General features: G+C 38.8%; 1 protein-coding gene across 1 annotated transcript in view; it reads left to right on the forward strand.

Annotated features, from left to right (window-relative positions):
• LOC144020435 (guanine nucleotide exchange factor VAV3-like) overlaps nucleotides 1–25,148 on the forward strand; it is a 46,305-nt gene that overhangs the window by 3,190 nt on the left and 17,967 nt on the right. Inside the window, exons 3-18 of the mRNA XM_077523923.1 lie at nucleotides 3,069–3,127; nucleotides 3,301–3,366; nucleotides 7,754–7,862; nucleotides 7,963–8,058; nucleotides 8,903–8,971; nucleotides 9,060–9,163; nucleotides 9,264–9,363; nucleotides 9,469–9,564; nucleotides 11,772–11,840; nucleotides 12,719–12,805; nucleotides 14,180–14,265; nucleotides 14,338–14,470; nucleotides 17,720–17,829; nucleotides 19,086–19,187; nucleotides 19,246–19,337; nucleotides 23,020–23,174. Of these exons, the coding sequence (XP_077380049.1) occupies nucleotides 3,069–3,127; nucleotides 3,301–3,366; nucleotides 7,754–7,862; nucleotides 7,963–8,058; nucleotides 8,903–8,971; nucleotides 9,060–9,163; nucleotides 9,264–9,363; nucleotides 9,469–9,564; nucleotides 11,772–11,840; nucleotides 12,719–12,805; nucleotides 14,180–14,265; nucleotides 14,338–14,470; nucleotides 17,720–17,829; nucleotides 19,086–19,187; nucleotides 19,246–19,337; nucleotides 23,020–23,174 (1,533 nt within the window). The remainder of the gene's footprint in view (nucleotides 1–3,068; nucleotides 3,128–3,300; nucleotides 3,367–7,753; nucleotides 7,863–7,962; nucleotides 8,059–8,902; nucleotides 8,972–9,059; nucleotides 9,164–9,263; nucleotides 9,364–9,468; nucleotides 9,565–11,771; nucleotides 11,841–12,718; nucleotides 12,806–14,179; nucleotides 14,266–14,337; nucleotides 14,471–17,719; nucleotides 17,830–19,085; nucleotides 19,188–19,245; nucleotides 19,338–23,019; nucleotides 23,175–25,148) is intronic.

The raw sequence follows: 25,148 nt of genomic DNA on the forward strand, positions 1-25,148 counted from the left end.
TTGTTTTTTCCTGAGAAGGGAACATGTGAAAAATCAGAACCAGGATAATCCACATTTTGTCAGTGATGCCAACTGGAGGACGAGAAGATGCAGCATTAGAACGCTGATGACAACAAGACTAACCTACATTACATTGACCGCTGGAAGTGGAAAACATGCTTCATGCTATTACAACTAGACAGTAGTAACACATATATATATATATATATATATATGTATATATATATATATATATATATATATATATATATATATATATATATATATATATATATATATAGGGGTGTCAGGTGATTAAAATTTTTAATCGTAATTAATTGCATGACTTCAGTAGTTAACTGACGATGAAACAAAAATTTTATATTTGTTCTAAATGTACAATAAAATGCACAATAAAATGTTTTTCTATGTTTTTGTTTTCATACTTTTGACATAAAGTGGAAAAATGTTAAAGTAATAGAAATATGGCTGCATCTTTTAGTCTTTGTTACAGTATTTTCATAATTCATAAATTGAGTTAAAATTAAAAAGATGTACTGTACTATAAAAAACGAGTGTTACATTTTTCTGCCACTGGATGGCATAGTTGCATTTGTAAGATGGTGACAGCTCAGTGCATTTTACTTTTCATATTAAGAGGTATCTAATCTTTAACATGAAGTAACGTGAAATTTTGCACTTTATTAAAATTGTAAAATACAATATTACTGCTAAATTCTAACGTTTACGTGTCTGCTGCATTGCACTGGAACTCCCCCAGTACAGGCTTTACAATTAAGGGCAGGTCATTAATCACGCATTAGTGGCGTTAAAGGAACTTTAAATTAACGCACTAATTTTGACACCCCTAACATATATATATATATATATATATATATATATATATATATATATATATATATATATATATAATATATATATATATATATAATATATATATATATATATATATATATATATATATATATATATATATATATATATATATATATATCAGGGGTGTCAGGCAATTAAATGTTTTAATCGTCATTAATCACATGACTTCAACAGTTAATTCAAGATTAATCGCAAATTTATATCTGTTGTACAATGTACAATAAAATGCAAAATAAAACATTTTCATACTCTTGTTAACATAAAAGTGGAAAAAAAATGTTAAATAGAAATATGGCTGCATCTTTTAATCATGATACAGTAATTTTATAATAAATTCATAAAATTTAGTTAAAATTAAAAATATGTCCTTTTGTAAATAAAAATAAAATAAAAAAAATAAAATAAAAAAGCAGGTTGATGTTGATTTGTGTTATTTTCCTGCCACTAGATGGCATAATTGCATTTGTAAGAGACTGGTGACAGCGCAGTTCATTTTCTTTTCATAAGAGCTATCTAATCTTTAACATGAATTAACTTGTGTAATTCTGCACATTTTTTAAAATAGTAAAATACAACTTGAGCTCAGTCTCCACAAATATATGCATTATCATAAACTTTATCACTGCTAAATTCTGACGTGGACGTGTTTGCTGTGTTGCAACTGGAATTCCCCCAGTACAGGCTTTCCAAGTAAGGGGTGGTCATTAATCGCACGCTAAAAAAAATAGTGGTGTTAAAGGAACTTTAAATGAACTAAAAATGTATGCAATAATTTGACACCCCTAATGTATACAAATAATTATACTGAACCAAACAAACCCTTGATTGATGAATTTGTCGATAAAAGAGATGTGGCCCAATACTTTGAACGCAGTGATGGTGCACGGCACCCTCAAGAGAAGAAGTCACCAGGCTCCCATTAAATTGCGTCATATGAGCTCCCTTCACTGCGAGATTTTTTCATCTTCTTCTGTAATGAGTGTCACACCGCAGAGGACACGCTGCAAGTGCACCTGGTGGACAAGAAGCCACAGCAGTGTTCACACAGGAAGCTGCACGCAGGCAGCCTGTTAGATGAAAACCTAATTAACCGCCTCTTCAACTCGGCTCCTCGACTCTTTAAAGTTTGAGAACCTTTGAAGAAATTGGATAGAAGAAGTAACTGTGAGACAAACTCCAGCTCGTTTTGCAGCTGAATGCTACGGCTAACTGTTCAAGAGTGGACATTAATATTAAATATTCAAGTTGCTATAAATAGGACAGCTGCTTTCATTGCTAATAGAAGCGTATGTATGGATGTTCTTGTGGCCAATTGGGTGCCAATTGTTTGCTAAGCAAAGCTAAGATGCTAAACAAAATACATTTAAGTCAAACAAATACAAATGATTTTTGTCAATTTTTGTTCCTCACAAGGGTCGCGGGGGGTGGGTGGGGTGGGGTGGGGTTCTTGGAGCCTATCTCAGCTGGCTTTGGGCACATCCTGAACTGGTTGCCAGCCAATCGCAGGGCACACAGAGACGAACAACCAACCACTCACAAGCACACCTAGGGACAATTCGGAGCGCCCAATTAACCTGCCATGCATGTCTTTGGAATGTGGGAGGAGACCGGAGTACCCGGAGAAGACCCACGTAGGCGCGGGGAGAACATGCAAACTCCACCCAGGAAGGCCGGAGCCTGGACTCAATCTCGCGTCCTCAGTACTGGGAGGCGGACGTGCTAACCACACATTCACCGTGCCGCCCTGTACAACATACCATTATTTAATAACAATAATAATAATTATTAAATAACAACAACAATAATAATAAATTAGTCAAATTTTGACTAATTTAAATGGTATTTAAAATGTTTAAAGTTGTCATTAATTCATTCAACAGCTGTAGGAAATGTAAGAACATTTTTACCAATTGAACTGTTTTGTTTTTAATTCAGGAAATCCTACTAATTCCTTTGACAGCATGCATGTTTATAACGCTAAAGTGCGATTGCTGTGCCTCCCAGTCTCCCCTTTTAACTGTCAATTTCACAGACGATAACAATCACAGTTTTGCGGTGACTGAACTGTAAAACCCACATATGTACCGGAATATTGGTGCACAATTTTGTGGTTTCCAAGTGCTTGACTAAAACGGATGAAATATAATGTCACATCTTTGTGCGCTAACATAAAAATTCAAATGTTTCACCAGGTAATGGACACTTTATCCAAGCTGTCATATACAATGATAGCCCAACAAGGAGGAATCAAGTAAGTTGTTGTTGTTGTTGTTGTTGTTGTCGTCCAGGCAGTTATTTTCCCTCCTATAACCATACAATACTTGGATGTCTTCATCCTTACTCATGCTCACTTTCACATGCTTCTCACAGAATTTGAATAAACAAACACTATCCTGCCTTTAACATTTTATTTGTCATTTGCAGGCCTTTCCCCACAGAGGAGAGCCTAAAGGACGAGGACATTTACAATCACCTGGAAGACTTGATTGAGTATGTATTGACACGACTCAGCAGAGTCGATAAAAAACGAATCCCAGAAAGGCAGGCTCAGAGGAGGGAAACAATCTCGTTTAATCACTTTGGATGCACCGAGGAAACAAAGCTTGCTCGCAGGCAAGTAAGCGAAATTTACAGCGGTGCCCCTGCACACAGGCGAGGCACACGGCAATAACAAAAGGCACTTGCAAAAGGCAAGGAGGAATTGGGAAACACAAAACTCCCGCAAAAGGCAGGGAACACGAATGTAACAAAAAGCGCTTGCTACTGCAAGGAAAACTAACATAACCAAAATCGCTTGCAAACGGCAAGGAGAACTAACGTAACAAAAAACACTTGCTAACAGCAAGGACTAGAAAAACATAAATCGCTTGCACCCGGCAAGGACGACACGAAATGTACACGGAATCAATCACACGAGAATAACAACAAAAGGCGACGCGGAAATACACACGTGAATACAAGTAAACTAAAGACGACGGCAGATTCAAGAAACTTTACCAACAAGGAAACGCGGAGAACACTTGGACACGAAGATGAGCAAATAATAATCCGACGGCTTGCTGTGCCGCTCGGAGTCCTTTTAAAGTCCTGATTGTCAACGCGATGCAGGTGCGGGGCTGGGGAACGCCCCCCTCGTTGGCAGCACTGGAACACACACACACAAAAGCACAACAGGCTGAGAACCGAACCATGACAGTACCCCCCCCTTAACGGACGCCCCTTGGCGGACCACCTGGCTTATCAGGATGCGCAGCATAGAAGGTGTCGAGCAAAGACGGGTCAAGGATCCAGGAGCGGGGGATCCATTGCCGCTCCTCTGGTCCGTAACCTTCCCAGTCGACCAGATACTGGAAGCCCCGGCCCCTGCACCTTGAGTCCAAGATTTCCTTGACTGTGTAGACAGGATCCCCATCGACCACTCGGGGAGGAGGCGGAGCGGGTGCTGGCGGGTTCAGTGGGCTGGGACACTTGATATAAGCGAGAACCCGGCAATGGTGCACCGGGAATCAGGTCAATCGCACAATCATACGGACGATGGGGTGGCAATGCTCGTGCACGATCTTTACTAAAGACCTTACTTAAATCATGATACTCTTTGGGGACGTGGTCAAGACATACCGGTTCGGGAGTTAAGCTAGCTGGTACCGATGTTGCCCCTCCTGCCGACTTTAGACAGTGGGCATGGCAGAAGGGACTCCAGTTCTCTAAAGCCGGCCTTTCCCAGTCGATGTCCGGATTATGCGTTCTAAGCCATGGAAGGCCCAACACTAGGGGCGCAGAACGGGACGGCATAATAAAAAACCTCCTTCTCTCCTCGTGATTTCCCGAGAGTCTCAGGTTGAGAGGACCGGTAGACAGATGTACCTCCGCCAGTAGGCGCCCGTTGAGGTCGAAAACCTGCTTGACCTTTTCCAAGGTCTCTACCGGGCTTCCTAATGCTTCAACCACACACGGGTCTATAAAACAATCATCTGCTCCGGAATCGATTAACGCACATACCCTAACACTCAACCCGTATCCAGACAGCTCCCCCGACAACTCTAGCCGTTTCTCACTGAGAGAAGTCCCCGATGGAGGGCTGGGTTCGGTTCCCCCCGGTTCATGCTTACCCTGACTTGCATCCTTCTCGGGCTTCAGGATCTCATCGGCACGGCCCCCCAGTCGAGCGTTCGGCCGCGTCTGGCGTGAAGGGCGCGCTGGGCACGACGCCACACGATGTCCTGGCTGACCGCAGTACAGGCAGGCTCCAGCGAGCCACCGGCGACGACGCTCCTCAGGGTGCAGGCGTCCACCACCCATTTGCATGGGCTCCCCTCCGTTGTCCGGAAGTCCAGGAAGGGTGCGCGCTTCAGCGACGTCGTTGAGAGAGAGTCTAGACATGTCATTGTTCATGGCTGCTCCACGCCGCTCAACAGCACGCTCTCGGCCCCGTTCCCGTACCCGATTGTCCAAACGGATTGTTAGTTCAATGAGTCCCTCTAAAGAGCTCGTGTCGTCGCGGACTGCCAGTTCATCTTTGAGTTGTGTATTCAGTCCCCGACGAAAAACGCTCCGCAACGCACAGTCTCCAAAACCGCTCTCGGCGGCCAGAATGCGAAACTCGATTGAATAATCAGCGACCGATTTTTCCCCCTGAACTAAATCTAGCAACCGACCCCCGGCCTCTCTCCCCCTAACCGGATGGTCGAACACGCGTTGAAATTCACCCACAAAATTTGGAAAAGAAGACCGAAGGTCTGGTCGTGCGTTGCTCACCACCATAGCCCAGGTAGCGGCTTGACCAGTCAGGAGGCTCATAACGAACGCTACTTTAGATTGATCGTGAGCGTAAGTAAATGGTTGCTGGTCGAAAATGAGTGAACACTGATGTAAAAACTGACCGCAACCTCCAGGAGATCCATCGTAGCGTGACGGGTGGGGCAAAACGGGTTCTCTAAACGTAACCGGGAGCGCCGACATGGCCGTGTCTGAACGCGGAAGTTCCGGGTTCAGCACCCCGCGGGAACTGAGCTGCTCGAGTCTCCCGAACATCTCCTCACAACGATGAGCAAGTCTACCCACCACCTCGTGAAGACCGGCCAAGGTGGTCTCGGTTTGCCCGACCCGTTGTCCCTGACTGGTCAAAGCCTGTCTCACCTTCTCCGAGTCTGCGGGATCCATGGTCGGATTATTCTGACACGACTCAGCAGAGTCGATAAAAAACGAATCCCAGAAAGGCAGGCTCAGAGGAGGGAAACAATCTCGTTTAATCACTTTGGATGCACCGAGGAAACAAAGCTTGCTCGCAGGCAAGTAAGCGAAATTTACAGCGGTGCCCCTGCACACAGGCGAGGCACACGGCAATAACAAAAGGCACTTGCAAAAGGCAAGGAGGAATTGGGAAACACAAAACTCCCGCAAAAGGCAGGGAACACGAATGTAACAAAAAGCGCTTGCTACTGCAAGGAAAACTAACATAACCAAAATCGCTTGCAAACGGCAAGGAGAACTAACGTAACAAAAAACACTTGCTAACAGCAAGGACTAGAAAAACATAAATCGCTTGCACCCGGCAAGGACGACACGAAATGTACACGGAATCAATCACACGAGAATAACAACAAAAGGCGACGCGGAAATACACACGTGAATACAAGTAAACTAAAGACGACGGCAGATTCAAGAAACTTTACCAACAAGGAAACGCGGAGAACACTTGGACACGAAGATGAGCAAATAATAATCCGACGGCTTGCTGTGCCGCTCGGAGTCCTTTTAAAGTCCTGATTGTCAACGCGATGCAGGTGCGGGGCTGGGGAACGCCCCCCTCGTTGGCAGCACTGGAACACACACACACAAAAGCACAACAGGCTGAGAACCGAACCATGACATGTATGAGATGTGACGTCTCCCTCCACCACCCCTTCTCTCTCTCTCTCTCTCTCTCTCTCTCTCTCTCTCTCTCTCTCTCTCTCTCTCTCTCTCTCTCTCTCTCTCTATATATATATATATATATATATATATATATATATATATATATATATATATATCTATCTCTCTCTCTCTCTCTGTCTCTGAGGGTCCATTACTGCTGTTGATAGAACATAATTATGTCAGCGCGTGTCAGAACCAGCTCAGCCCATCATCTTGGCTCTCCGGGGCTCTGCTCTGTTTATTTGCTATTATCAAAGGAAATGAACGAGTTTGCATGACATGCCTATTAAAAATTCGCGATCAGTCAGTGGGCAACTTCCGTTTCACCAATGTTTGATGTGTTATGGCCGTTAATGCCACTAGGGGGCACGAATGACTCACTGTATGCTTGGACCTTTATCACACAAGTTTGTTCAATCTCCGACCTTGTGCAGCTGGGTGTTTAGTTTTACGTTTAATTGCTCTGCCCACACAGTATGTCTTCTTGGACCCCTCAAAATGACTGAAATGACCCGAAAATGGCAGACTTTCTGTTTGGTTTTTGGTATGTGTTCTTGAGAGCTTTCTGCGGGTCGACTCATGATAGAAATACTTATCAAATTTCATGTTGCTTAATCAAACTGGCTTTGGTGGCTGAATTTTCACACACACACACAAAAAAAAATCCAGCTGCTAATAAATGTCAATTTACACCAAAATGATTCCAAATAAGCTCCTTATGAAATGGCAGACTGCCATTGACTTCTTGGCTTCTGAAGACTTTTTTTTTTTTTTTTTTTTGGAGGAGTTTACTTTACAGAAAACAAAATGGCTGACTTTCTGTGTCTTAAGTATGGGGATTCTTCTGGGTCTCATCATGCCTATCAGATTTCCTGTTATTAAGTGAAACTATGTGAATTTTCAAAAACAATCCATGGGATGTTATCAAATTTAAATTTGAGACTTTTCTTTGTGGGGCTCATAGTGAAAATGCCATGGAAGGTGAGGAAGATTTGTATGCGGCGGTATACAGCCTGGAAGAAGACTATGCAGGGGGAGAGATTTACGAAGACCTCATGAGAACCGAGCAGCAGGTACACACACAAATTAGTACTGTATTACTATTTGCAGCTTCCCGAAAGTACTTTTTATGGCTTAGTTTTAAGATTCACAGCGAGTCACGTCTCTTTCCAGAAGCAGGTCGAGATGTCAGACGTTCGCAGCTGCTGCCTCTCCGAGATCAAGCAGACGGAAGAGAAGTACACCGAGACGCTGGAATCCATCGAGAAGGTACCCGCGCTGCCCGTCTGATCTTGCAAAAGCACAATCAAACGTACAAGCATCTCCAGAGATAAAATTGATTGTGAAATGTGATAATGTGAGGTCATAATTCGGCTAATTTACATAACACCATTAATTAATTCAATCAATCTATCTATCTATCTATCTATCTATCTATCTATCTATCTATCTATCTATCTATCTATCTATCTATCTATCTATCTGTCTATCTGTCTATCTGTCCATCTATCTATCTATCTATCTATCTATCTATCTATCTATCTATCTATCTATCTATCTATCTATCTATCTATCTATCTATCTATCTATCTGTCTGTCTGTCTGTCTGTCTGTCTGTCTGTCTGTCTATCTATCATCTATCCATCCAGCCGTCTATCTATCTATCTATCTATCTATCTATCTATCTATCTATCTATCTATCTATCTATCTATCTATCTATCTATCTATCTATCTATCTAAAATTTCATTTAGTCGAGTCGGGGAGAGGTAGGATGGATTGTGCGGAACAAACCATTTTCGAGGCAAGAGGGGGAGTTACTTTGGTTACATGTTTAAATCAAGTACTAGTGTGATTATGCGCTTTTGATGTTAGGGGATGTCAAGTGGGATATTTTGTGGTCGCCTATGACTGTGCCTATTTTGTTTATCTATCACTCGGCCCACATTTTATGTCATTTTATGTAAATTTTCCGCTCGTTCAGCCCTAATTTGCAAAGCCGCCGGCCTCGGTTTGAGTGCTGTTATGAATTAATACACATTAACATTCATATTGTCTCCAGCAGGTTGCATAATGACGCCTATGTGTGTTTGTATGTGTACGACTTCTCACAGTATTTCCTCAACCCGCTCAAGAAGTTTTTCTCCATGGCTGAAATCGACCAAGTGTTTGTTAACATCCCAGTGAGTTTTACTCTTATCATGTCTATCATCATCATCATTATTCTAGTAATAATTATTAAACGTTTCAATGCCTTCATACTCTTCGCAGGACTTGGTGAAGGTTCACAAGAGCCTGATGGCTGACGTTCAGGATTCCATCCTCAACAGGAACGCTTTGAATCTCTACCAGATTTTCATCAGCTACAAAGAGAGGTTTTCACGTTTATTTAAAGGAGTTACCAAGTGTCTTAATCTTTAATCTAGTCATGGATGGAGAAACTCTTTAACAGTGAATTGCATCGCTCTGTCTCAGACTTCTCATCTATGGCGTCTACTGCAGCCGCGTGGAGATCGCCATCGCTGTGCTGGACCTCATCTGCAAGGAGAAGGAGGATGTCCGGCTCAAACTGGAGGTCAGGATTTCACAAGCTCTTGAAAACTATTACACAAACATGAAAGCAGAATGAAATGTAGACAAAAACTTGTTCCAGAATTTATCATCACACTTACACTTGCAGGAGTGTTCTAAGAGGGCTAACAACGGCAAGTTCACCCTGAGGGACCTGCTGGTGGTCCCCATGCAGAGGGTCCTCAAGTATCACCTATTGCTACAGGTCGGGATTTTTCAATGCACCTTTTTTTTTTTTTTTTTTTTTACCTCCCCCATGGTCATTCTCTTTTAGAGGGTTTGTATGTTAGGGTAAGATATTTGGTGATGTGAGTCAAAAAAGACACTTCACAATAAAGTAGTTTAACTATGTGACTTTTTACAGCCAATCAGTTGTTTTTACCACTTTATTCACTGTTAATTGTATTTAATAAATAATGATATGGTTTGGATAATAATAATAATAATAATAATAATAATAATAATAATAATAATAATAATAATAATAATAATAATAATAATAATAACTTATATTATGATTATATATTTATTTTATTGCATTATTTCTGGGCACTGTAGAATACCATAAAAAGCATAAAAAAACAGGGAAAACAACAATAAAACTATTAAATCTAACACATAAACACGTAAAGGTCAATTAAACTGACAAATAATGACAAATAAGCAACCTTAAATACAAATAAAAAACAAAATATTGGGGAGAAAAAGCAAACAAGGTCAAAGTGGGTGAAATTCTACATTTAACCATTGGGGGGAGACTTTCTCCACATTTTGGCTCACAAGCTCAAACCACAAAAACAAGCCATTAAATAAGTTACTGGTAAATGCCATATTTTAATGTCGTCACTTGTTAATATGCTATTTTTTTGTAACTTGATTGTTTTATGTATTTAAAAAAAAGAAAAAAAGAGAGAGGAAAAAACCCCAACAACAACCACCATGTATTCCAAGGAGGAGCTTTTAAAGTGTAAGAAAATCGAGTAATTTCTCCCCTGGTGGGCTCGTTCATTTGCCTTGACCTTCACAAAGTCATCGTCAGGTGTCAACAGATGGCCGCCCGCACACACGCCTTCTCCTGCCATCAATAATGTCCCAGTGCTGATTGCTCGAGAGGACGGCGTGTGTACGTGTGCATTCAAATGCTCTTTTAAATGCAAATTCCCGCAGCATCTTAAGGATTAAACTCCACAAGTGTGTTTTGGGATGGATTGGGTTTTTCTGTAGGAGTTTTATTTTTTATTCTTTGAAAAGTTTTAATTATAGGAGATTAAGTGGGGGAAAAAGTTGATTTTTTTTTTCTAGAAAAAGTTAATTTTACGAGACAAAAGTTGAAAATCAGCCAGTAAAAAACTAGGACATCGTAATTCATAATTATGAGATGGTATCTAATTTGTTATGAGATAGTATATCTTAACCCCTTCAGACCTGCATTGTTTCCGTGGGGCAGTTTTTTTTTTTAACTGATTTTAACTCTTTTCCCACATTAGAAAAACATGGGGTTATCTGATATTTTTATTTGTTATCATGGACACCAGATTATGGCTGTAACGTGTTGTAAACTTACCAAGCTTATATGTAACATTTTGAACATCAACATCATGCAAATCAACTTGCAATTGTGATTGGTTAGCTTGGATCCAATCATGAATCAGAAGTGTCCACATCATCCAAATTATGCGTTTTTATTGGTTTAGACACGCAAATATGTCATGTGCACTGCAATTGTCTAATGGACTGAAGGGAATAATTATGACAGAGTATCTCATAGTTATGACTTGACTATGACTTATTTTTTGTACACATGGAAATCTGCAATAATGTGAATTGTCATATTTACTTCTTCACTTGCTTTATTTTGTTGACAGTAATGAATTTCCATATAAGTTTGTTTATGTTTTAATAAAAAAATAATCACCCTACAAGACTATAGTTAGAATTTTGTAAAAAAAATGTGACAACATGACATGAAAAAACTTTTTTTTTCTTGTCAAAAAAGAAAAAATACATTCTCATTGTGAGGAGAATAAAGTTAAAATTTTAGGAGAAATACAACATAAAAAAACGAAAATTGTAATATGAGAGTAAAGTCAAGTTTGCTGAAAATATGTTCAAAAGTTTAAGTTTTATAAAGTAAAACAATTTTGCGGGATTAAAGTTGCCTTGTAAATAATATATACAGTACTGTGTATGTATTATTTATCAGTCTATTATAATAGCCTATGTATCTTTTTTCAGAAAAAAATGAACATAGAAGATTAGCCTATTAACCAATTTATTCTGAGAAAAAAAATTAATACAAGAGTTTGTTGATTTTTGGAGATCAGCTCGATTAGCGATTAGGTTAGGTAAGGTTTTCACAATGACTATGGTTTGACACTAGGACAAATCCATTCTTTTCTTCTCCTCCCTCAGGAGCTTCTCAAGCACACTCATGATGCCGCCGACAAGAGCAACCTGAAGGTGGCGCTGGATGCCATGAAAGTAAGCGGAAAGATGTACAGCGAACCCCCACAGTTTGACATTCATAACTGCGGATTTTTATATGTAAACTGTAATGTGTTATTTGCTGTTTGGCGCGCAGACCAAAGCCATGTCTTAAGTAAAAGTATTACTTTGGCGCCCTCTGGTGACATCTTGATGCCAAGCAACCTTTTTGGGTGGGCCTCAAATACTCAGGTTTTAAAACAGCGGGAGTTCACTCTACTTATTAACTAGGGATGTAACGATATCCAAACATCACGATACGATATTATCACGATATGAAGGTCACGATACGATAATTATCACGATATTGTGGGGGCGTTGGCGATATTTAAAAAAAGATCACAATATTGTAAAAAAAAAAGCTCATACAAAAAAAGTGCAATATTGTGCTTTTGTACATAACAGCAATGCATATAAACCACCTACAATCTCTAATAACAATATTGAGGCACTTACTTGCTAATGCAAGTACATATTGATCGCTTCACAAGCAAATTAGGTTCCCCCTTCATCTGACAATTAGCATAGATTTTAAACATAGAAGGGTAAAACATCCATAACAAAACTTAAATTGCACTAATAAACTAGCCACTAGAGGGTGCTAGAACTGCACAAATGGAAATCAACCTGACTATTTTAAGAGATGTGTTCCTTTTAAATATTGTGAACATGACGACGACGATATTGTGGCAGTTTTAATATCACTATATCACGATATTGCACTTATCGTTACATCCCTATTATTAATGTGGCCAATGTCAATACCAATTTTTGTATCTATCCCACTTCTTCTGCAGTTAAGTCAAGTCTAATTCTAAGTCTAATATACATGTGTATCTAAAGAAATGTCCTGCGTGTGTGCGCACGTGTGTCAGGACCTGGCTCAATTTGTCAACGAGGTTAAGAGAGACAACGAGACTCTACGGGAGATGGACCAGTACCAGCGCTCCATCGAGAACCTGGTACGCCATACACACGTATTATTTTCATAATGTCCCATTTGTATAGTGAATAAATACAATAGAATGTATTCAGGGTCGCCCTGTTAAAAAAAAAAGTCTGCATTGAGGAAGTAAACATTAGCTGAAGATAACAATATGCTAATTGTTGCTGGCAGCATCTAATTAGACAAAGGCCAGCGTTCACGCCGGAGGTATTTAAACCAGTCAAATATTAATTACCGCTTGCTTCTTTTAATTATTATGGGTTTTAATTATGCAGAAGGGTATCAAGGCCACACTGAAAAGAAAATAATATATTAAAAGTAAAGTGGGAGGAAAGTAGCTGCTTTTATTTCACAAGAATACAAGTAGATGTGTTTTGAAAAGAATACTTTCAGAATGAACTCAAGATTTTAGAAGAAGAAGAAAAAGTTGTACTGTTAGGAGATTAATGTTGAGAAAAACATTTTCATTCTGACATGAAAAGTTGTTTCGTAATTTTTAGATTAAGGTTGTTTTTTTAAATATAATAATAAATTTGTACTATTATCAGAGTAATTGTTTTTTTGGGGGGGAAAAATATAAGCTGTAATTTCAGGAGAAAATGTAGGAACATAACAAATATTTTTTCACCTAAATTTTTAGAAAAGTAGAGATTAAAAAAAAATCAAATTTTTAAAGAATACAGTCATTTGTGCTGCATTCTATGAGAATAAACTAGTTTTGGGAGGAAAAAAGCTACATCAAAGATTCAAAAAGGCGATAAAACTTCACGAGATTAAAATTAACAGCAAAATTGCATGCAGAAAAGAAATCAAAACTATGAGAAAAAGTAAGAGTAGTATTTTCTGAAAAAGTGATATCTTGAGAAAAAAATGCATAAAAAAAAAATATTTCAAGAAAAAAACTAAAGTAGAAAAAGTAAAAAAAATAAAATTGATTTCTTTATTGTGAGAAAAAAGTTAGAATATATTATAAGAAATGTTAGATATTTCAAAAAGTTTTAAATGTTTTTGTTGGTTTAAAAAAAAATGATAAAAGTACAACCTTTTTCTTATTGACTGAACTTTTGTTTCCCAATGTATTATTAAATTAATGCATGTTTTATACATTTTTATTTCTATTATATTCATGATTTGTTGTCATTGATTTATTGAATGTGTTCAATGTGTATATAATATGATTTATTATTTTGCAATTTGTTGTATATGATGTTTTCTTTCCTTTTTTTTTTTTTATAAATGTTACATTTGTGTTACAATATGTGGGTGAAGGTTATGAATGTATGAAGCCATACATTTGCAGCAGAGGTATCCGTTTATGAATACGACTGTTATTTATTTTTATTGACGTTTTCTGCCAATGACAACAATAATGTTCCGTTTTATTTGGAAGAACCAGCCTCTAATCCGCTACGGTCGGCCAAGAGGAGACGGAGAAGTGCGAATGGTGTCCAACTTTGACAGGAGGAAACTGGACAGGTTTGCTGAGCGGACATTTTGTCTTCATCTGAACTCTCTGACCGACTTCATTGTCGCCGCCTTGTTTTTCAGACACCTCTTCTTGTTCGACGTGGCCGCCGTGGTGTGCAAACGCCGCGGCGACAACTATGAGATGAAGGACGTGCTCGACCTCAACGTCTTCAAGATCACCGACAACCCCATTTCGGACAAGGAGGCCAAGAAGGTGGGCTCAGACTCCATTTACAACATAATACAGTTTTTGATTGTGTTCACCTGCACTGTATAATGAAGTTAAGGAGAATGGACCAAAACTATCAAACATACCAAAACATAAAATGGCACATTTGGTAAGTTCTCATCGAGACCTTTAATTTGAGGTACTAGTTGAGGGGTTTATTCATGAATACATTTTCAACATTATTACCTCCACCAAACCAAAATAGAAGCCATTCATTGAGACTAGAACAATAACCAAAATTGACTGACAATTTCGTCAATGACTAAAACGTACTTTATTCAATGTTCAAACATGTTTACGTTCATTGTGCAGCTATAAGATTAATCTCAAGCAATTATGTTTTTTTTTTTTTTATTTAGGTGAAAGTTAAGTTATCTTATTGTCAGTTCAACATGTTCCATTGAAACAGTTAATAAAGACACCATTGTATTAAATGTGGCTTGCGTGTTAAACTACAGTTACAAGTAGGTGTGATGTAATTTTCTGTATGAAAGTTGATATGTATGCTGAAGGAACATATTGACTAAACTATCAATTTAGTCGAATAAAATTGCTCTTTTTTTCCGTCAACTAAAATTGGATTAAGACTAAAATACAATCAGATAACTAAATTAAGACTAAAACTTTAATTAATTTTAGTCAAAAGACTATAACTAAATACTAAATTAAAATTTTATCAAAATTTACACTGCCCTGGAATGGTCATCAACCAATCACAGGGCACAAAGACACAAACAAGGGGAGGGAAGTTAATAACAATATATGTGCCAGCACAGGAACAATATGGAAGAGGCCAATCCAAGGGAAAAAATATATATTAAATGGAGAAAAACAGTTGGATTGTTAAAAAAGCAAAAAAAAAAAAAAAATAATCCAAAGAAGAATGTCATAATTATGAAAGAATAAAAATGTAATATTAAGAGACTGTTTTATTTTCTAAAGTTGTACTTTTAGGGGATGAAATTTTTCAATGAAAAGGTTAATTATACCACAACCAATTAAGATTTCTATGGGAAAAAATGCAATAAAGTAACTACAAATAACGACAATATAGTAACAATTTAGATTATATTATTTTTAGTTTTGTGTTAGTATTAGTTTTGTATTAGTATTGTATTGTATTAGTTTTAATTTTTTTTAAATCTTGCACTCAACTAATGTTCCATCTTAAATAACAAAAAAAAACAAAAAAAAAACAACCTAAAACTAATACTAAAACTAAAGTAAAAAAACAAAAAAAACAAAAACATTTTTGGGGAAATTAAAAAAAAATTAAAAATTAAAACTAACTGAACTAAAATGTACTAACTAAAATTTAAAAAGAAAAAAAGTCAAAACAACAACAACAGCAAAAAAATAACCCTAACGATACTGCAAAATCCAAAACTATTCCAACCCTGCTACCGTGCTGTAGTCAACCCCTCAGTTCCAATTTCAACCCATCTTTAAACGACCAACGCAGCAACTCGCACACAAAAAAGAGCGATCTTGCCGCCTTCCGCAAACACAGCACGCCGTATGGCCTCGGCGCTAATAGCGAGTGATGAATGCGCGCGGTGGTCCGCGGCTGCTCGCAGCGATATATCATTCGCCGCTAAATGAAACTTCAGAGCGTGAACGCGGAGTAGCGGCGGCGGCGCTGATTTAACGCTCGGCGGAGCTCTAAAACACTTGTGGAGTTCACGGGGGCCGCAAACAGTGGCGGGCGGCGGCTGAAGCTGATTTGATCAGATGTGACACGACAAGCTGCAGCACATTAGGGCCTGAGACAAGCCGGCGCTTTGGGTACACCTCGGAAATTGAGCCTCAATATGTCTGTTGGGGACGTGTTGGACCACACTGGAGAAACTTCACAACTTATATTTTTTCTGTTGTGTAAGAAATGTGTTTAAAGGGGAGTCAAGTAAAAAAAAATGTTGTTTACTTGATGTTCTATGTGACCCACTAGTCTGAACATGGTATTCTAATTAATATTGTTTGTGGAATATGAATTAAGCAGCAAAACACCTATTTTTATCCTTCTTAGGGGGCGGCCAGTTTGTCAGTTGCTTTCAAATGAAAATATAGGAATAATTGTAAATAATAAATTATACATTTGCTGAAATGAAAAACTGCTTCTGCTTGCAATGAAGAATGCCTTGCTCTGTTCCCACTCACATTCACATAGCCTGACTATTTGAAGATGACTCAAAAGCTGAAGAACTCCAATATCTAACGCAGCAGAATGGTTCGAGCCAGTCTGCTGAGGTCGCCTGTTTTCTGTTAAGAAAAGATTGCAAACTTGACCACACATGTACTAAGCAATCTTCCACTCACATGCACAACACATAGACAAACAAGTTCACTGTGTTCCAACTATGCCTTGCATTTGCATTTTTAGGGTTGGAACACCCATGTAACTAGGGGAGTGGAAAGGGCGTGGAAAACCAAATAAATAGAGAGGGTGAGGAGAGGAATGTTCAGAGAGTGCAGGAGTGAATTGTATCAGTCAGTTCCTCTCCTCTCTCCTCGCGAGCCCTGAACTGAGTATCTTCTCTGCTTTTTGTGTCGTGTTTAATAGATGTCAAACAGGTAAACCTGACAGAAAATGATATCGCAGTGCCGAAGGGCTCAGGTTGCAAATGTCACATGACCAATCCCAGAAAACAGATGAGCCGTGATTGGTTGTTACGTGAGCCCTGGGCAACTGTGATGTCATTTTTATTCGACAGCAAGTGGCAAAATGGCTCCCTCACGAAATGAATAAGAATGTTTGGATTTTGCTGCCTAATCTGTATTCCACAAAAGCAACATTAATCAGAATGCTGTGATTAGATTATTGGGGCCACACAGAATTCTTTTTTGACTTGACATTCCCTTTAAGAAGATTCTTACATTTTAACAAGCATAAAGTTGTAATTTTAGGAGAATTCCTCATTTTTATTTTTATGACGAAGTTGTAATTTTACGAGAATATGTCAGAATATTGCTCAGAAAAGATGATATATTTGTTTTGAATTTTCAGAAATTAAAGAAGAATGAAGTAATATTTTTTCAATGAAAATGTTTAATTTTATGAGAAAAAAGTGAGATTTTTTGGCCCGGTGAATCTGTGAAAAATGGTATAATCAAGAAAAAAAATGTTTTTAGGAAAAGAATATATATGTGAGTGTTTGTTCTGATGATTTCCATTCTTTCAATGATTTCACTTATTCTTGTAAAATTTGTGATTGGTGTTTGTTTGCCTTCACATAGTGGTGTTACGGCTTCTACGTGACGCACCAGATGGGCCACACGGGCTTTGAGCTCTTCTTCAAGACCAGAGAGCTGAAGAAGAAATGGCTGGATCAGTTTGAAATGGCTGTGTAAGTGTTATTTTTAAAATAAGATTTGTGTGTCGATTTATGTTTGTTTGTTTTTTTTTATATTAGAGGTGGTTGAATAGCCACACTTGAATAAGAGCAGTGTTACTTTGGATCACTCAAGTAAAATATCAGTATTTTATGGATAAATAATAATAAAAACAAAACTACTCGTGTACTGAGAAACGGGTGAATCACTTCTGATTATTATTTTTTTTAAATCAAAATTTAATCTTTATTAAATAATAGAAATGAAAGTAAATTCTGCCACCAGAAATTCTGTTCTTGGCTGTTTTTACCAGGTTTCATGTGTCTACATACCCCTCAGAAAGTAGGTAGTTGCGCCCCTGAGTGTGTGTTGACTCTTTCATGCATGTTTGATCTGGTCTTTTGTAATCAAACGTGGACACCGCTGACAACCGTATGATAACACACTCACATATACATGTAGTACATATACACGCAGTACACACATTTGCACACAAAAACACTAAACAAGTCACTCCTCCTCCATTTCTTTTATTTTTGTGTTTATGTTTTGTGCAATCATTCCTTCCCACACCTGAATAAACCTTTTATCCACAGTCAAGCTGTTTGTGTTTACGTGTCCGCGTGCGCGCTTGTGTGTACAATAACTTTTGTTTGGAGGCGCTCCTATGTGGCTCCTATTTGACGGCGCTTGGCTTGCCAGGGCTCACTCACGTTGTGAATTTTCTGGGTTATGTGAAGTTTGCTCTTGCTAACATTGGAAGCAACAACGGTGGTAACAGTGATGAGCAGAAATGGAAAATAGGAAATAAAGGGGGAGAGTTTTTGTTTGTTTGTTTGTTTGTTTTGTGAGGATTGCAGCAACATTGCAGTTTTGCTAATGTTAACCAATGCCATACGGTGGGTTGGTTTTGTGTATTTTATATTAGTTGTCTTATTTGAATTAATGTTTGATTTTTAAATGTATTTCTGTTTATTATTTATTTATTATTTATTTATTATTTATTTATTATTTATTTATTTATTATTTATTTATTTGTAATGCAGTTGGTGTTAAAAGCAACATTTATTTATTTATTTATTTATTTATATTATTTATTTTACATGTATTTAACAATGTAGCCTACTATACTGCTGTATTTTGTTCATGATGCTTAAATATTAAAGAACTACTGACTGACTGTTATCTTGATCCTGTCCACTGAGCTCATTGAAGAAAAAAAAATAATTCTTTTGAATGTTGTGACTTCTTTCCCCATCTGGTGGACCAGTTCGAACATCCGACCGGCATTGGCCAACCATAATGGTCACCAGTTCAAGATGCACACCTTTGACAGAATCTCCTCATGCAGCTTCTGTCACCTGCTGCTCAGGTAACACTCACACTTTCTGTTAGTTTTCCTATCAGTAATCACGAAACATGTTGTGCAGGGGCATCTTCAACCAGGGCTACGTTTGTCTCAAATGCGCATTGGCCGTCCACAAGGAGTGCCTGGGTCAGCTGGGACTCTGCATGAGGACGGGTGAGGACAACCTTTGAATCTTCCTTCAAAGCTGAGCTGCTCACAGGCCAATGATTAAACATGGTACAAATGTTAGCGGTGAAAATGTGTTGGAGATGTACAGGGGACGTAAACGTGGTGTTTTAGATATGGTTGATGTGAGTGTCAATTTTATACACTAGACATTCTCAGACCATTAAATATGATGTAAATATTGTCCATTACCAGACCACAGACCTTTATTGGTCTAATTATATTACAGTGCATTGAGCATGTGATGACATGAGTTGTAAATATTACAGGGGCACACATCATAACGGTCTACATATTGGTCATGAAAGGTGTAACAGACTCTTAAACATGATGTAAACGTGGTCAATCACAGATGCACAGTGCATAATGCCCTAAATATGGTCCATTACAGGTGCGCAGAGAATTAAATGTGATGTAATTATGGTCCATTAGAGAGAGACAGATTATTATGGCCTGGATATGGTACATTATAGGTACACAGGCCAGTAACTAAGGTTTGAATATGGTATATTACACATCTAAATGTGGTCTATCAGAGGTGCCCAGACAATTACATGTGGTTCAAATATGGTCCATTACAAGTGCACAGCCCATCACATATATAGTATATGCTACAGTAGAGGGTGCACAGACCATAATACTCTGGATATGGTGCATTAGAGGTGCACAGACTCCATTAGAGATTAAATACAAAGACTATTACAATTGGTACAATAGATGTGCACAGACTATAATGGTTGAGATATGGTTTATAGAAAGATAAATATGGTGTAAATTAGGTCCATTTCACCATGTACCGTCTTCTTCTGTTCCCAATACAGAGTCGCCATCCAAGCATCGCTCCAAAGTAAGAAGACCTCCAACTGTTTGCCTTCTTCAATGTGACCTTTGCAATTTGTCATTACATAGATGATCATATTGCTAATTGTATTTCCTCAGAGATGAAATCACTTAAGTGTACTGCACTCTAAATGTCTGTCCACCATGATGACTGTGACTCATATTGTTTAGGTCACACTGGTCCCATCTCCTGTCGCTCCTCAGGAGAGCACAACACCTCCAGACCCAGGTCAGTTTGTCTTTTCTCCTGTGCTACCTTGACGTTTGTGTTTAATTTATGTGACCATGTTGATAACTCCATGTGCTGATATGTCACACGAACTGAAATGGCATGAATTTGTTCCAAACCCCCCCAAACAAACAATTTTTAATAAAGAAAAATTGCAAACACAGATTATCTCTGGATTTTCATGTTTGCAAGAGAAAAAAGCTCGACTTTTCCAGACTCCAGCATTTTCTTGCGCTTAGATTATTTATTTATTTTTTTTAAAGGGACATTCAGTGATCCCTAGCACCATCTAGTGGTAAACTAATGGGTCAATCGCAGCTCACCTTCCACAGCTGGGGCCTACAGGTGGTCATCACTAACTCCCGTGATTCATGTCCGTTGGTTGTCACGCAAGATTTTACTAGCTTTTTTTGTTGTTGTTTTTTTACTAGCTCCTCCCACTAGCCACTCTTGTTAGCCACTCCAACCTACTGCTGCATTCGATGATGGTCGGAAATCGGTCTTTTCTGAGTTCAAACCAGGAAGTGTGTACGGGAACGCCCCCTTGAACTCGGAAATTCACTTGCGAAGTCGGAATAAAAAGGACCCCGGCTTCATTGGCGGACTACAATGTGACGTCACTCTGATTGGCACACAATTGACTTGTGTATAAAACTAGATGTCTTTCTTCATTCATAAATATTCAACATAACTCCAGGTAATACAACAAACATCTCCCTGTATGAAATTGAACGACTGAAATGTATGAAATGCTTATGAAATAAGATAAAAACAATAAATGAAGCTAAATTGCGAGCAGGTAAGTTTGTTGGAGGTCAAAATGAGTTTTGAGGACCAAAATAAAAAAACATTTTACCGCTAGCTGCCATTTTGGTTGTTTACTTTCGCCTCGAACGCTGTCAGGTCGGAAACTGGGAAAAACCAACTTGGACATATCCGACTTCCGACCATCCTCGAGTGCAGCATATGGCTCCAGCTAACTCCCGTTAGCCGCTCTCTTGTTAGCTGGCTAATTTCAACTCGCTCTGTCTCTCAGCGTCGCTCACCGGGCTTCACAACGGCTGCCAAGCCGCCGTCGCTCGCCGAGATGCTCGTTTGCTCACACAAAATATGAATTGATGGTAGACTTGCAAAACGTGGTCTCTCTGATCCATCATAGTGTGCGTGCTCCTGCGTGCTTCTAATGGTATTCTTTGACCACTAGATGGTGCTAAGGACTACACACTCGGTCTTCAAAAGATGGTGCCAGTTTTTTTGACACAGAAAAACTGGAAAGTGAAGGGGAATGAAATCAACCAAACAATGATTCGAAGTTGGGGTACTCACAGTATTTGCTTGATGACTCTCCGCATCGTTTGCACGGCTGCTGTCATTGGTTAGCCAGCACAAATGCTAGCCTTACATTAAATAAAGACGCTCTGTACTACTTATGTATCACGTCTTGAACATAATTGCTTATTACTGCAATACTAGAGTAGAGTACTTGTGTGTTTCTAAATACCTGATCAGTACAGATGGTTCTGATTCTGAATCAAGGTACTGCAGTCTAATGTATCCATCTATGGCAGTCGAGGCAACGTCCCGTTTGCTGTGTTTTGTGTGAAAAGCTCGTTTTGAGAATATGAGTGGATGTGGGGGGTCAGCGTCAGTTAATAGGTTCCTCAGGGGGTCTGGATGTAGGCGGGAGACGAAGTGGTCGTGTCGTTCGCCCTGGCAGATGCGCTCCGTCTCCGCCTCAGAGCCCGACGCCGGCGGCCATGTTTTTTGAGAAAATGTTGCATCTGCGAGCAGTCAGGAAAGATGGAGGGGAATCTGTTGCCAAAGTGAACGGCTGCTTTGGAGAAAGATGACTTGATGTGGGTGGGATGGGCTACACCTCAGTCTCAGCGTTTGTTTTTTTGTTTTTTTTGTTGGACAAACGTCTTCTTTTGAATTTATGGGAGCCTTTTGGGGAATTGTAGGACTAATTGTAAATAATAAGTTAAACATTTGCTGCAATTAAGAACTGCTTCTGCTTGCAATGAAGAATGCTTTGCTCTGTTCCGACTCACATTCACATAGCCTGGCATTTTGAAGATGACTCAAAAGCTGAACAACCCCAACATCTAACGCAGCAGAATAGTTCGAGCCAGTCTGCTGAGGTCGCCTGTTTTCTGTTAAGAAATGATTGCAAACTTGACCACACATGTAATCTTGTAATCAGTAATCTTCTCCTCACATGCGCAACACATAGACAAACAAGTACACTGTGTTCCAGCTGTGCCTTGCATTTGCATTTTAGGGTTGGAACACCCATGTAACTAGTGGCGTGGAAAACCAAATAAATAGCGAGGGTGAGGAGAGGAATCTTCAGAGAGTGCAGGAGTGAATTGTATCAGTCTCCTCTCTCCTCATGAGCCCTGAACTGAGTGTCTTCTCTCCTTTTTATGTCATGTTTAATAGATGTCAAACAGGTAACCCTGATAGGAATGCAAGCAAGTTCCATAAAAGGCATGCTTGAGTTTTGTGTGGAAGTTAAAAACACATTTCCCCCCTCTCAAAAATCCGTTTTCAGTCATGAAATTTCATAAAATGACTTCATCCTGGTAAAATCCTGAGAAGTGCAAATGTGCTTGTGTGTTCAAGGACTACCCAGGATGCTGTTGATCCGAGACTACGGCGGCGCCCCCTGCCCGCCGCGCGGCCCCCCGTTGTGCGCCCGCGCGGGCGACGTGATCGAGCTGATGTTCGCCGACCTGCACAGCTCCTGGTGGCAGGTGCGTGTGTCTCTATGTGCGTGCCACTCACGACTCTTAAGGGAGGGATGACGTGTCACGGCTCAGCGGCTCGCCTTGTCCCGCACCTCACATCCCCTGCAAAGTCGCCGGTTTTTGAGCATTACGTGCGTGTTGCAGATTATGTCACCTTCAGCTCACAGTAGCAGGAAGTGGGGCAAAAAAACGCTTGCGAATGTAAAAAGGAGGACCACACAGATCTGTTGAAAATCCGTTCTGTTTCTTACCATGACTTTTTTTTTTTTTCATTCATCTTCACTTTGATAAGAAAGTATACCAGCATATGGGGGCAAGTACAGAGAAAAAAAAAAAAGTTTTTCACATTTGCTCCCAAAAACGTATAAATACGTTCTATTTTAAATGTTTTAAGTGTCCCAAATACGTAATAATACGTTTTTGTTTATTTATTTTTTATTCTAGAGCATACAGAAGTAGGGATGTTAAAAAAAATCGATTCGGCGATATATCGCGATACTACATCGCGCGATTCTCGAATCGATTCAATAATCGGCAGAATCGATTTTTTTTTTAATTTTTATTTTTTTATTTTTTTATTTTTTTATTTTTTTTAGGATTCACACCTTGAGCATGGAAGAATGTTATATGAACGGCACATTAAGCCTTAATATTTTTATTTTAATGCTGTTCAAATGTGAAACAGATTGCAAACTGTTTGTGTACAGTGGCTCACGGTTATAAGCCTCAAGTTTTAGATAAATATATTCATACAAATCTTACAGTGTACATGTACAAATTTACTGATAGTATTTTCTAAATTTGAATGGAAAAAAATCGCAACAATCGACTTATAAATTCGTATCGGGATTAATCGGTATCGAATCGTGACCATTCGTATCGGGATTAATCGGTATCGAATCGAATCGTGACCTGTGAATCGTGATACGAATCGAATCGTCAGGTACTAGGCAATTCACACCCCTATACAGAAGGCTTTGATGCAGCCTCTCAACTCCAGTGAACGGGTGAAAAATTGTAGTAATGTCAGTAACAGCCAGAAGTTGGCAGCAGAGTAAGAGATCAACCAGGGCCACGTTGAAAACAAGCCGTTTCCCTACGATTCTAAGCAGATTTTTGAATAATGATGAAACGTAGTTATATTCTAATGCTAATTGTTGCAAGAAGGAAAGAAGAGACTCTAATCTTTCTTTTGGTAGGTTCCATGTTTTTATAGCAATAGAACACAATATTCTGTGGGCCTTGCAAAATCAGTCAAAATCCATTGAAAACAGCCGGGAGCGAAGGAGGTTGCTTCATTGAAAATGGCTGGGAGTGAATGAGTTTTGGTTGGTTGGGGCGCCGTATTATACATGGGTGTGTGTTAGCCACATGATTTATTTTTTTTAACCATAATTTCTTTATTGGTTTTGTTGGCATTAATTGAAAATAGCTGATTTCCATTTAGTTTTTCTATATTGAAATTGAATTTTTTTTTATGGATAAATTAACATACTGTAATTATTGTTATAGCTTTTAGTGTTTTGTTCTTATTTCTTGCTGTCTCCATCAGCATGAATCAGAAAATAGCAAACCAATTTCCATGAAAATTGATGTTAAAATTGCTTTGTTTTGTGGTAAGTGGTTTATTTTATTTATTTATTTTTTTACCTTAATTTCTTTGTTGTTTTTATCTGCATGGATTAAAGGCTAGCTGAGTAATTTCCCTGAAAGTCTGTAGTGAAATCACTTCATTTTTATTGCTTAGTCCTGCATTTCATTGATAAAAACTACTTGCGACAATTTCCATGAAAACCTCCCCTGAAATCACTTTGTATCGTAGAAATAAGTGGTCTTTTGGGAGGGGCTCTGTGTTATTTAGCACCATCTAGTGGTGAACTAATAATTCCTTTATTTAAAATAAACACAGTTAATTTCAATATTATGCGAAAAAAAGTTATATAACATCCACATACATGTTTTTTTTTTATATGTAGGTTG

Source organism: Festucalex cinctus, chromosome 1, assembly GCF_051991245.1.
Source record: "Festucalex cinctus isolate MCC-2025b chromosome 1, RoL_Fcin_1.0, whole genome shotgun sequence".
Lineage (NCBI taxonomy): Eukaryota > Metazoa > Chordata > Actinopteri > Syngnathiformes > Syngnathidae > Festucalex > Festucalex cinctus.